This window comes from Salmo salar, chromosome 03 (genome assembly GCF_965601325.2).
Source record: "Salmo salar chromosome 03, fSalSal1, whole genome shotgun sequence".
NCBI classification, from domain to species: Eukaryota; Metazoa; Chordata; class Actinopteri; order Salmoniformes; family Salmonidae; genus Salmo; species Salmo salar.
The window spans coordinates 27763799-27778297 of record NC_138293.1 but is presented as its reverse complement, the minus strand read 5'-3'; the positions used below and the strand labels follow the sequence as shown (position 1 = coordinate 27778297).

The following is a 14499-nucleotide window of genomic DNA, read 5'->3' as shown; positions in this document are numbered from 1 at the left end:
CCCACACTAGCCCAACACGGGCAAGCCAATACCAAGCCCAACAGGGGCCAGCCCACACCAGCCCAACAGGGGCCAGCCCACACCAGCCCAACAGGGGCCAGCCCACACCAGCCCAACACTGGCCAGCCCACACCAAGCCCAACAGGGGCCAGCCCACACCAGCCCAACACGGGCCAGCCCACGCTAGCCCAACATGGGCCAGCCCACACCGAGCCCAACAAGGGCTAGCCCAAACCAAAGCCAGCTAGAGGCAGGGGCTCATTCGAATTTTGAGGGGCATGGTTTGCACACAGTTACTTTTCTGCAATTGTTACTGGAAGTGTCCTAACAGTTTATGGGTTCAGTTTTTTTTATATATTTTTTTAATCTTGTACACTGCCAATGATGAAGTCTTTTAAAATACTTTAAAAAGTACATTTGACATATGAGAAACTGAAGTTTCTCTTATATTATATATATATATATATATATATATATATATATATATATATATATATATATATATATTTGATAGTAATAACTTGGTTGCCATTCTGATACAATGTATCTTGTTCCTTAAAGGCTTGAAAATTATGACATTTATGCATTGAATTAAAAGTTTCATAAATAGATTATAAATAAATAAATTCCTATTAAATAGCAAAGGTGCATCGGCCCAATGTGGGCAGCCTACATGGGGCCAATATTCTATCCCGCATTGGGCCCACATCTTGCCAATGTGGACATGTTTGCTGGGATAGCTATGTGGTGAAATGCCAATACCCTGCAGTAGACTCTGTTTTGCTCCTTCAGTGTTACAGTAGAAATTGCTATCATCTACCCTCTCCTTATATCTTATATGTCATGTGAGGCTCAGTTGGTAGAGCATGGTGCTTGCAACGCCAGGGTTGTGGGTTCAATTCCCACAGGCGACCAATATGAAAATGTATGCACTCACTACTGTAAGTCGCTCTGGATAAGAGTGTCTGTGAAATGTAAATATATATTCATTATCACATCAGATCATCATATATAAAGTAAGCAGCCTTGTCCGAGCCAGAATAGGGCAGGAAGGAGCCTATTGCCTGTTTCTGTAAATCTATAGCGTGCTGTTCAGTGATTTGTGAGACTCCTGCCCTAGACTCCTGCCCTGTGAGACAGAGATATACATGTAACTGCCAAAATAAAGGAAACACTTTGGTAAATGAGGGATAAAAAGTACACTATATATACAAAAGTATGTGGACATCCCTTCAAATTAGTGGATTCAGCTATTTCAGACACACCTGTTGCTGACAGGTGTATACAATTGAGCACACAGCCATGCAATCTCCATAGACAAACACTGTCAGGAGAATGGCCTTACTGAAGAGCTCAGTGACTTTCAATGTGGCATTGTCATAGGATGCTAACTTTCCAACAAGTCAGTTCGTCAAATTTCTGCCCTGCTAGAGCTGCCCCAGTCAACTGTAAGTGCTGTTATTGTGAAGTGCGTAGTGCGTAGAAATCGTCTGTCCTCGGTTGCAACACTCACTACCTAATTCCAAACTGCCTCTGGAAGCAACGTCAGCACAATAACTGTTCGTTGGGTGCTTCATAAAATGGGTTTCCATGGCCAAGCAGCTGCACACAAGCCTAAGATCACCATGTGCAATGCCAAACGTCGGCTGGAGTGGTGTAAAGTTCGCCGCCATAGGACTCTGGAGCAGTGGAAATGTGTTCTCTGCTTTCACACAGGTGTGGTTGGTGAGTTAATTAAGCTATTAACATCCTGTCATGTATAAAAATGCTGGCTGTTTTTTTGGCTACCATGGCTATGCCCGATAGGATGACAATGCCCCCATCCACAGGGTTCCGAGTGGTCACTGAATGGTTTGATGACCATGAAAACAATGTAAACCATATGCCATGGTCGTCTCAGTCACCAGACCTCAACCCAATCAAACACTTCTGGAGCTTAAGACAGCGTTTTCCACCACCATCAACAAAACACCAAATTATGGAATTTGTCATGGAAGAATGGTGTCACATCCCTCCAATATAGTTCCAGACACTTGTAGAATCTATGCCAAGGTGAATTCAAGCTGTTTTGGCTCGTGGTGGCCCAACGCCCTATTAAGACACTTTATTTTGGTAGTTACCTATACATACATCCAACTGATTTGTGTATTATCTGTTTTGAGAATATCCACCAGACAAACATAGATTTTTTGGTGGAGATGAAAAGGTCTCTGACCAAAACAATGACACAATAAACAACGTGCAAAGGTATTGTATGTGTTTGAGTTATCCTTTTTACAATGGAGATATCAAACAGTCATAATCTGAAGAAATGCAGATTAAATGGAGAAATGCATAATCCGAAGAAAACGGAAGAATGCATACAAAAATACATCTGCAATCAAAGTTCAAGTATGAATTCCTCACAATGAGTACACAGTTCAAACCAAGTGTTCCTTTCCCATTACTGTCAAAAGCCAGAAACAGAGTAACCAATCTAGGACAGGAAAAGATAGTGCTCCATGGCTACAGCTGAATCAAGTGGCACAGTCTTTAAAATCTAAAACGCTGGTGATAACTTCAACTCCTCAGTTCAGAACCAATTACAGTTAAAGGTTAGCTCGCACCCCAAGGCTCTTGAAAAGCAATTTGACCTCTCCTCGTAGCTCAAGTCTTTCAGAGCATCCTCACTCTGGGTAAACGTCTCTTCTTCCCCTCCTCCTCTTGCCTCCTCTCCTCCTTGGCCTCTTTGTACCTCCACTTGGGGAGCTGGAGGAGCTCGGGGTCCTTGCTATTCTTTCTCTTCTCAGGGTTGGGACACGAGGGGACCTTGCACAGCCTCACCTTGGGGACCACAATACCCGGCCTGACACTGCTCCTCCTCATCATGTTCAGGGGCAGCAAGCTGGTGCGCCTCAGGGCCAAAGTACCAGCCACCGCAACCTCTTGCAACATTTGGGTCTGCAGGCTGGCCCTCCGGTCCCTCTTCTTAGGAACCAACTGCACCCGGGAGTTATTGAACAGCTTCTTGTTGTTGTTGAAGTGCTCGGGGCCCAGGCACTTCAGTTCGTCCACTCGCTGCTTCCTGAGGATCTCTGGCACGGCATAGCGCCGCTTCCCGATGCAGGGGGGGCTTCTCGGGGCCACGGTGTGGCAGGCGGTGGCGATCAATGGGCTGGACAGGGCGGTAGTGATGCGTACCATGTGGTCCATCACGCCGTCGTCCACGGGGTCCGTCTTCATGCGGAGAGAGAACCTGCAGCAGACCTTGTCTGCCACCTTCTGCCAGCAGCTCTTGGACTCCCGGCGTTGGGCCACTAGCTCCTGCAGCATGGGCCATTCCAGCTTGTAGGAGTCACAGAACTGCTGGGCGCATGGCTGGGCCATCAGACGCATCATCAGATAGGCCGTCTCATAGCGGCATGTGAACAGAGCCCACTCCCTGGAGGTCATCTTGCGGCTGTAGTCCCTCGCCTCCACGTCCGCTCCTAGTAGAGAGAATACAGAAATAAGAAGAGGCATTGAATGCATTGTTATTCAATTGACATTTCAAAATGTTTACATTTATGGGAGCTGTTACAAATGTCGATCTTAACTTGACCCATTTCATCACAGGAGGAATAGAATCCTGCAGCAGGAGCATTTGATTATCTGAAAAAATATTTGCAATTACCTCCAGGGGGAAGCTGGAAGCAGTGTTTGCATACAATGCAGTACCGTACCTACCTTAGACTGCATGGCCACTTAGTGCCAGTTCATCAACTACATTTTGACAATTGATTCGTAACCTTAGGTTCGCTAGAAACGTTAAGATGTCCTCTACAAGGTGTTGACAGCATCCCATGTTAACTCCAATGCTTCCCACAGCTGTGTCAAGTTTGGGTGGTGGATCATTCTTGATAAACACGGGAAACTGTTGAGCATAAAAAACCCAGCAGTGTTGCAGTTCTTGACACACTTAAACCGGTGTTCCTGGCACCTACTACCATGCCCAGTTCAAAGGCATTTAAATATTTTGTCTTGCCATTCACCTTCTGAATGGCACACATACACAATCCATGTCTCAATTGTCTCAAGGCTTAAAAATCCTTTTTCAACCTGCCTCCTCCCATTCATCCACACATTGAAGTGGATTTAACAGGTGACATCAATAAGGGATCATAGCGTTCACCTGAATTTACCTGGTCAATCTATGTCATGGAAAGAGCATATACATACAGTGAATTTGGAAAGTATTCAGACCCCTTGACTTTTTCCACATTTTGATATGTTACAGGCTTATTCTAAAATGCATTAAATAGTTTTTCCCCCTCATCAATCTACACACTATACCCCATAATGACAAAGTAAAAACATATATATATTTTTTGCAAATGTATATATTTTTTGCAAATGTGTGTATATATATATATATTACATTTACATAAGTATTCAGACCCTTTACTCAGTATTTTGTTGATGTACCTTTGGCAGCAATTACAGCATCAAGTCTTCTTGGGTTTGATGCTACAAGCTTGGCACACCTGTATTTTGGGAGTTTATCCCATTCTTCTCTGCAGATCCTCTCAAGCTCTGTCAGGTTGGATGAGGAGCGTTGCTGCACAGATATTTTCATGTCTCTCCAGAGATGTTCGATCGGGTTCAAGTCCGGGCTCTGGCTGGGCCACTCAAGGACATTCAGAGACTTATCCTGAAGCCACTCCTGCGTTGTCTTGGATGTGTGCTTAGGGTCATTGTGCTGTTGGAAGGTGAACCTTCGACCCAGTCTGATTTCCTGAGCGCTCTGAATCAGGATCTCTCTGTACTTTGCTCCGTTCATTTTTGCCTTGATCCTGACTAGTCTCCCAATCCCTGCCGCTGAAAAACATCCCCTCAGTATGATTCTTCCACCACCATGCTTCACCGTAGGGATGGTGCCAGGTTTCCTCCAGTCGTGACGCTTGGCACTCAGGCCAAAGAATTCAATCTTGGTTTCATCAGACCAGAGAATCTTGTTTCTCATGGTCTGAGTCTTTCGGTGCCTTTTGGCAAACTCCAAGCGGGCTGTCATGTGTCTTTCACTAAGTAGTGTCTTCCATAAAGGCCTAATTGGTGGAGTGCTGCAGAAATGGTTGTCCTTCTGGAAGGTTCTCCCATCTCAACAGAGGAACTCTAAAGCTCTGTCAGAGTGACCATCGGGTTTTTGGTCACTTCCCTGACCATGGCCCTTCTCCCTTGATTGCTCAGTTTGGACGGGTGGCCAGCTCCAGCAAGAGAATGTTTTGGTACCCATCCCCAGATCTGTGCCTCGACACAATCCTGTCTTGGAGCTCTACGGACAATTCCTTCGACCTCATGGCTTGGTTTTTGCTCTGACATGCACTGTGTGGAACCTTATATAGATAGGGGTGTGCCTTTCCAAATCATGTCAAATCAATTGAATTTACCACAGGTGTACTCCAATCAAGTTGTAGAAACATCAAGGATGATCAATGGAAACAGGATGCACCTGAGCTTAATTTCAAGTCTCATAGCTAAGGGTCTGAATACTTACAGTACCAGTCAAAAGTTAGGACACACCTACTCATTCAAGGGTTTGAAATCTTATTAAATAAGTATTTTTTCATCTAAATTTGCAAAACTTTCTAAAAACTTGTTTTCGCTTTGTCACTATGGGGTATTGTATGTAGATTCCAGAGAAAAAAAACATATTGAATCCATTTTAGAATAAGGCTGTAACGTAACATAATGTGTAAAAATAATATTTCCTGAAGACACTGTATATACCGAAAAAGCATTTTAATTTGGAAGTACATACCGGCGTAACAGCAGTAAATAACTATAGTTGCAGGTAGAGTAGTCATATTTGGTGATTAATGAATGTATTTTGAAATAATAAGGCTTGTAGTAAGGCTGGGGAATGGTAGCTTAAGGGATACACTATATATACAAAAGTATGTGGACACCCCTTCAAATTAGTGGATTCGGCTATTTCAGCAGTTGCTGACAGGTGTATAACATCGAGCATACCGCCATGCAATCTCCATAGACAAACATTGGCAGTAGAATGGCCTTACTGAAGAGCTCAGTGACTTTCAACGTGGCACCGTCATGGGATTCCACCTTTCCAACAAGTCAGTTCGTCAAATTTCTGCCCTGCTAGAGCTGCCCCTGTCAACTGTAAGTACTGTTATTTTGAAGTGGAAACATCTAGGAGCAACAACGGCTCATCCGTGAAGTGGTAGGCCACACAAGCTCACAGAATGCAAAACTTTTGGACACTGTTATTAACAAACCTCCAAACGAGCCTCAACGCCATACAACACGTGGCCTCCAACTGCTCTTAAATGCCAACACCTCCTTTGGCCGCCTTTCCTTCCAGTTCTCTGCTGCCAAGTTGGAGACTTATATCTCCCTCACTAACTTTAAGCATCAGCTGTCAGAGCAGCTTACCAATCGCTGCAGCTGTACACAGCCCATCTGTAAATAGCCCATCCAACCAACTACCTACGTCATCCCCATATTTGTTTTTGTTTTTCTGCTCTTTGCACACCAGTATTTCTACTTGCACATCCTCATCTGCACATATATCACTCCAGTGTAAATTGCTAAATTGTAATTACTTCGCCACTATTGGCCTATTTATTGCCTTACCTCCTTACTTCATTTGCACACACTGTATACAGATTTTTCTATTGTGTTATTGACTGTACGTTTGTTTATCCCATGTGTAACTGTGTTGTTGTTTTTGTCGCACTGCTTTGCTTTGCTTTATCTTGGCCAGGTCGCAGTTGTAAATGAGAACTTGTTCTCAACTGGCCTACCTGGTTAAATAAAGGTGAAATAAATTAAATAAATTAAATTAAATGGGACTGCCGAGTGCTGAAGCGCGTAGCGCATAAAAATCATCTGTCCTTAGTTGCAACACTCACTACTGAGTTCCAAACTGCCTCTAGACTCAACGTCAGCACAATCATTTTTCATTTGGAGCTTCATGAAATGGGTTTCCATGTCCAAGCAGCCGCACACAAGCCTAAGATCACAATGCACAATGCCAAGCGTCGGTTGGAGTGGTGTAAAGCGTGCCACCATTGGAGTGGAAACGCGTTCTTTGGAGTGATGAATCCCGCTTCACCATCTGGCAGTCCGACGGACAAATCTGGGTTTGGTGGATGCCAGAAGAACGCTACCTGCCGAATACATAGTGCCAACTGTAAAGTTTGGTGGAAGAGAAATAATGGTGTGGGTCTGTTTTTCATGGTTCCAGTGAAGGGAAATCTTAACGCTACAGCATACAATGACATTCTAGACGATTATGTGCTTTGTGGCAATAGATTGGGTAAGGCCCTTTCCTGTTTCAGCATGACAATGCCCCCATACAGAAAGCGAGGTCCATACTGAAATGGTTTGTCGAGATCGGTGTGGAAGAACTTGACTGACCTGCACAGAGCCCTGACCTCAATCCCATCGAACACCTTTGGGATGAATTGGAATGCCGACTTCGAGCCAGGCCTAATCGCCCAACATCAGTGCCTGACCTCACTAATGCTCTTATGGCTGAATGGAAGCAAGTCCCTGCAGGAATCTTTCAACATCTAGCGGAAAGCCTTCCCAGAAGAGTGGAGGCTGTTATAGAAGCAAAGGGGGGGGATCAACTCCATATTAATGCCCATGATTTTGGAATGAGATGTTCAGCGAGCATGTGTCCACATACTTCTGGTCATGTAGTGTAGCTTTCTGGGCAGAGAGGAGATCTCATCCTATTCATCGTCTCCTTTGCCCAGATACTGGTTCAGTTGTTGATGTGTATGGATACATTTCAGATAAATGCACATTTGAATGTTGCAGTAATAGGATCCATATGCCTACAGTAGCAGTAGGACATTTATTCATATTCTGTCTGGTGCTTTTAACATTTTAACGAGTGAAAGAGGATCATCACTAATTACTACAGCCTCAAAGTCATAATTATGGTGTCACGACTTCCGCCGAAGTTGGTGCCTCTCCTTGTTCGTTCGGCGGTCGACGTCACCGGCTTTTTAGCCTCCACCGATCTACATTTCTTTTTCCATTTGTTTTCTGTATTGTACACACCTGGTTCCCATTTATGTTTTAATTATTTCCCAATTTAACCCTCTAGAGCCATCATGGTTTTGTGCGTGTTTATTGTTGTGAGTTGTCTCGTTTATGTGATTCTGAATTTTCGTTCTTCTTGTTGGAGGATTAATTTTGAGTAAAGTTACTATTATTACTCATCTCTGTGTCCTGCGCCTGACTCCGCCTTACCCACATCACCAAGACTCTGACATATGGCTAAACCCCGCCTATTTCTACAATTTCTCTTCTTAAAATCTGATTTTAAACCTAACCTTAACCACACTGCTAACCCTAATGTTAAATTACATTTTTGTTTTCATGAATTTTTATGATATAGCCAATTTGGACTTCGTGGCTGTGCTAACTAATGACATCCTCGAGATAGGGAGGATGATTTTGACAGCTGGCACTGGTCCGAATCATTCGACTGCCCCTGAATGTGGTGAAGAGAACTGTGGCTTTCCAGTGAAGGTATCTAAATCACGAGGCTCATTTGAATTTCCTGATGCTCAGGACATTTTTTCTGCAACAAAAGAAGATTAAGATCTGATATCTGTAACTGTACAGACTTATTCTTCACCACAGTGGGCCTAGCAACAAAATAAAGAGAATGTAAACATTGGAAAAAGTATATAGAAGAACTAAACATCTTAGCTCTACCTGACATCATGAGCAAACGAACAACGTCTGCCCTCCCTTGCATGGCTGCCTTCATCAAAGCGGTGAATCCATGGCAGTTCCTACGCTCTAGGTCCAGGTTGGGGAAGTAGTTGATCAAGTAGCTGGATATCATAATGTGGCCTGGTATTAAAAAATAACCACATGTGTTATTCACCTCACTCACAATTAACCATTTTTAATTCTACTCAATATTTTCAGATCAAAACCTTTGTCTTAATCTGGCTTTTCATTTAGAATTTTCATTATATTTCATGACACATTCCCAAAAGTAGGAACCAACGAACCTCCCAGCATTGAAACATCGGTAGATTCTTACCTGCTTGAGCAGCTGTCATGAGGGCTGTATTCCCCTCGTTGTCTTGCCAGTTGACATCGATATGGGGACACTGAGAGAGCGCTATGACCACATCCACCCAGCCCATGTAACAGGCTACTATCAGCCCATTCTGAAAAACACAACATTCGAAGATCAGTGACACATACCTCTTTTTGGATGTATGTTTACTGCTTTAGTTATAATAAGTCAGTGGCCTTCTGGTGACTCTGTTGACACACAGTGCCATACTGTTCAACTCGAACATTTGGCCTTGCACATAAGGTATATTATGTCACACAACTACCGGCACATCACTTGTCTACATTAGATCTCGAGAAAGATACACAACTCCAGAAGTGGCTGCTGCTAGTGGTTATGAATGGCATTGTAGCTAATTAAGGACACAAAGCAAGCTCACCCACCCAGGACTCTTGAGGTCACTGTTACACTGATGGTCTTAAGCCGGTGGTCTCAGTGCTCATTATCCCAACACAGTTGCTTCACAGGGTCAATTGGATCAATAGCTGGGGCGTCATGTAGCCTAGTGGTTAGAGCATTGGGCCAATAACAGAAAGGTTGCTAGATCAAATCCCTGAGCTGACAAGGTAAAAATCTGTTGTTCTGCCCCTGAACAAGGCAGTCAACCCACTGTTCCTAGGCTGTCCTTGTAAATAAGAAGTTGTTCTTAACTGACTTGCCTGGTTAAATCAAAAATAGCTCTGCTTTTTAAGGCGTGTTAAAAGCTACTCTAGCTCTAGGTGCGTGGTGCTAGATTTGTGATGACAGTGGGTAGTCTCATTTGTAACAATTTACCTAACAAAATAAACAAATACTTGGAGCGACACTGATAAACCTGTATAGCCAGAGATGCCAACTGACAGACCTACTGATCCCTTAGAAAATTCCAAGTTAAGTCTCAGCTAATAGTCTTTCTGGAGCTTTCTGAACCATCTGCCTGCTGCTGCCTACAGTACTAATCACAGTCCACCAGACCTATGGTGAGATAGCATAATGACCGTATAGTAAACAGTATACAAGAGTGGCTCAAGGACTCAGTTTCTGGATTTGGAGAAAAACCCAGTCACCAAGGCTACTGTACAACCAATCACAGTTATGGGCTGGATTCAATCAGTATTGTGGAAGTATCACTGAAAATCTGCGTAAAAATGTAAAGGTAATCTCCAATTAAGTCGACATATGCAGTGTTTATGTGACATTGCCTTTAATTGTCAATCACGCAATAAAGTGGATCTTCAGCGATACGTATTGAATAGAGCCCTAAGTCATCTGAAGAAAACTCATTAGACATTGTGTACTGTGAACAAAGCGTTATGCCCAAATATAAACAGAACATCCAGTATTCTCACTGCTTAGGGCTTACATGGTCAACTGATGTAAAGGTCTCTGAGGTAGGCCTAGACCGCAGTTTTGGGACCAAAGAGGAATTAAAAGTGAAAATATCTGACAACATCATCACCCCATCTATAAACAACCCAAGGGAGAACATAATCTTGGCATGGCTCACAATCTATCTTGGACCCGCTATCTGCAGTGTTGGGGAGTAGTGAACTACATGCAGTTCAACTAGTAATTAAACTATATTTTGCAGTAGCTTTGTGGTAGTTGAACTAAATTCAAATCGTGGTTGTTTTTTCAGTAGTTAATTACTTTTTTTTGCCATGTAGCAGTGTAGTTAACTACTGGAACTACACTACTTTTTGGCCCAAAATAAAATATGGGTTAAGTAAGAATTTACTTAATTTTTTGGCATCAGTCCTTCCTAATTCTCACTTGAAACATAGTTATTGTGTTTAATAGGCTAAATGACACATTCTGTTAACATCTGACTCCAGAGTGGTTCATTTATAGTCTGTGACATTTCAGATTTAGATATGATAATTTATCACCGAGTAGTTTGGATGTAGTGAACTACTTTTTCAAAATATTTTAAGTTAAATAAACTATATTTTTCTTAAGGTTACCTTTAGTGTAGCTTAACTCTTCCAGTGCGAAGTAATTGGTAGCTTGGTTAACAATATTTCCAGAGTAGCTTCTCCAACACTGACTACCTGTCTAGGTGAATTGGAAAAAAGTGCAGTTTTAGATTTTCCAAAAATAATGTCTTAATCTGCTCAAACCCAGTGCGCATTCAGTTTGTTTGATTTGAAAACACTGCTGTGTGTGTGTTTTTTTCCATCTACACAGACTACACATTAGGGCTCATGTCATGCCAGTGGAGGATGTAACGTGAAACAACTGAGAGCGTTTCTTGCTTTTATGGATCCAGATACTCGTGCCATTAAGTGTTGCATGACATCAAACTTCTCCCCTCATTTGTACTGTGTTAGTATGTCCCATGAGAAGGGAATAAACAGGTCAGTGGGTGAGCCTAGTGTCTCAGCTTTATCAGCTACTGAGGGAAATCAGGGACCTACTGTGTCTACAAGCAACACCTTTAGAGTATACTGTACAATACTAGTCGCTGAATGCGTAGGCTACTTATATCCCTGGTATTATTGCTTTACCACTTAAGAGGATACAGCAGTGAGGAACACATTCAAAATTGCATTGGGTCTAACCCTAATGTCCAGCTGTTCGGTACCCATGATGGTCATTAATGTTGTGAAGAATAAGCTATTTGAAGCACTATCCTCCTCCTTGGTATTGTCCAGCTGCAGCCTGATATCTTGGGTGAAACTTTTGAAAGCTCAGCCATGATTGCGAGCTGATTCAACTCTATCTCAATCTCAGTGGCGGTTGGTGACGTTTAAGATAAGGGAGGAAAATAATTTTGGGGATGAACATGAACTAATTTCTATTACAACATATTGAATGACTGTCATTTATATTCCATTCACACAGATCAATGTAACGTCAGGGTTGGAGAAGCTACTCTGGAAATATTGTTAACCAAGCTACCAATTACTTCGCACTGGAAGATTTAAGCTACACTAAAGGTAACCTTAAGAAAAATATAGTTTATTTAAGGTTTAGGCTCCTACATGATACTCACATTTTTCCTATACACATCAAGAGGTTGCTACAACTTAGCCGAATGAAAGTTTAAAACATAGGTGCACAAGTTGAGAGAAATTTGAGTAACCAAGGTGACAGACATTGACACATTCAATACTGCCTTGCACAATCTTGCCTGTATCTAGCTGATCTAGGGTGTAATCATTAGTCCAACAGTTGCAAACGAGAGTTTCTATTTGACAAATTCAGTTATATTTACCCTCGTTTCATTCTGTTTGCTTCCGTTTAAGCAACATTTTCCAACAGAATTGGCAGAATGAATACACCCCTGATCACACGGAAACACAGTTCCCTTTCATAACAGCCACATACAAACAGCATGATCCCTTTGATCGTTGGATAATTCCTTCTCGCATCTACACGCCCTCCTCCTCTCACCATTTCCCTTTGCTTGTGGACTTCAGTGCACAACACATCAGCTATCTGTGACCAAGCGAAAAAACATTCCAAGCCAAACCTTCATATCATATCTGTTAACCGCTACACACAGCCTACATCATTGTCACCATATTAGCTAACATCAAGTCAATGTAGCTACTAGACCTAACACGTTAGTAAACCCTCTACAATCATGCAGTACAGTGTACAGTTAGCAAGCAGTTTACCAGTTACACCGGCAAGCCTCATAAAACCAAAAGCTTAGCTTTGCATTGAAGAGTTCCACTGTTGGATAGCCATAGCCAGCTAGGTAACGGAGCATCCCTCTCGGTTTGAGCCTGGTGTATGAGAAGGCTAAAGTATCTAGCTGCATTTACTAGCTAAGTAAATCATTTTTTTTGAAGAAATGTATTTGTTCAAAACTATTAAACTATTGTCTTTCTCTCTCTTTGAGTCAACCACTCACCACATTTTATGCACAGCAGTGCTAGCAGTGCTGTAGTGTATGCTTTCAGTACTAGATTAATGGGTGGACCACATGTCAGTTCATGCTGTAAGAGCTCTGATAGGTTGGAGGATGTCCTCTAGAAGTTGTCATAGTTACCGTGTAACTCTATCAAAGGGGGTGAGAACCACGAGCCTCCTAGGTTCTGTATTGAAATCAATGCACCCAGAGGAGGACAGAAGCTAACTGTCCTCCGGCTACGCCATGGTGCTACCCTACAGAGTGCTGCTGATGCCACTGTAGACCTTCAATTGTGTTTTAACCAATTATTTGGTGACGTGAATATATTTAGTATAGTTTTATTCAAAAAGGATAACTTTTTAAATGTTTCACTATTTTTATTTTTATGAAATTTACTGAGGAGGATGGTCCTCCCCTTCTTCCTCTGAAGAGCCTACACTGCTCAATCTGCAATCCACACCCCCATCTGTTCCAGGGCAACCAACTGCTCTGAGTATTCCTCTGAGATTGTCACTGTCTACAGAAATGACACCGTTTGGGCCCTATATGACACTCAGCCCTATACAGAAAGCCTGGGAAATGAATTCCTAGTTAAAATCTATGCTGTTCTATCAAATCACTATAAAGCCAATTCCTGATCAGTGGAGATCTCATGGAAACCTTCTTTACAAATATCTACGTTCCAATGTCCATGCTAGCATGCCATGTAGAAAGCATTATGCATTGCTTCATTGCAAGTAGGATTCTAGTGTGGACATTGGAACACAAACCATGTTATATGTTTGTGCAGTCGGCCTTTACTTGATAATACTGATATAAGTTTCAGAAAACAGTTCATTTCTTTAATGACACCACGAACATACTCTGTTGTTCTTGTCTGTTTCAATCACTTCCTCCTTTGTCACCCCTTGCCTTATCATAATCTTCACTATGATGGAATTGTTATTGGAGCAGGCCTTGAAGAAGGACAGAGGTTCGGGGGTGTTTGGGCTGGGAGTCCTGTATCTGAGAGAGTCATCAGGTGGATAGAAGGAGTTATCAGAGTTAATACTCTTGGTATCCTTTGGCAGATCTGGCAATGTGTCAAAGTCAAACTCTTCAAATTCCTGATAGACATCATCGTCGTCATCGTCGTAATAGTTGCTTTCCTCATTGTCTCCCTCATTAGGATCCTCATTTTCATTGCCTGCGACCGTCTCCGACAATATAGACGACTCCTCATCTTTTGGACCCCTGACAATCCTGGCCTGTCCTCCAGAGATCCCATTCTGCTGAACATTTAACAAGGTCCCTCCACCTCCACCTGGGTCCTCTGTGATCTGCACCATTTAACCTCCTATTAGAATACACCACAATATCAATATTAATTGCCCCTCATTCAAAATGTAAATACTTAGCTAGGTCTTGAAGAAGAGTCAGTACAATCCCCAACTAGAACATAATCAAACATTTGTTCTGGTTTCAAAGCCACTTGAGGAGGATGTCTCAGAATGTCCCCTTTATTCCATCCATAAATCTGGTTCCCTGAAGCATTAGACGGACATTGAATACCTTGTTTATATCCATG

General features: G+C 42.6%; 1 protein-coding gene across 1 annotated transcript; it reads right to left on the bottom strand.

Annotated features, from left to right (window-relative positions):
• Positions 1-2235: 2235 nt before the first annotated feature.
• On the bottom strand, positions 2236-14260 carry ankrd33bb (ankyrin repeat domain 33Bb). Its single transcript, XM_014190883.3, has 4 exons — positions 13796-14260; positions 9053-9182; positions 8716-8856; positions 2236-3467 (listed from the first exon to the last, which is right to left on the bottom strand). Exons 1-4 carry the CDS (start codon positions 14258-14260, stop codon positions 2656-2658), a joined length of 1548 nt encoding a protein of 515 aa, XP_014046358.3. The 3' UTR covers positions 2236-2655.
• Between the last annotated feature and the right edge of the window lie 239 nt (positions 14261-14499).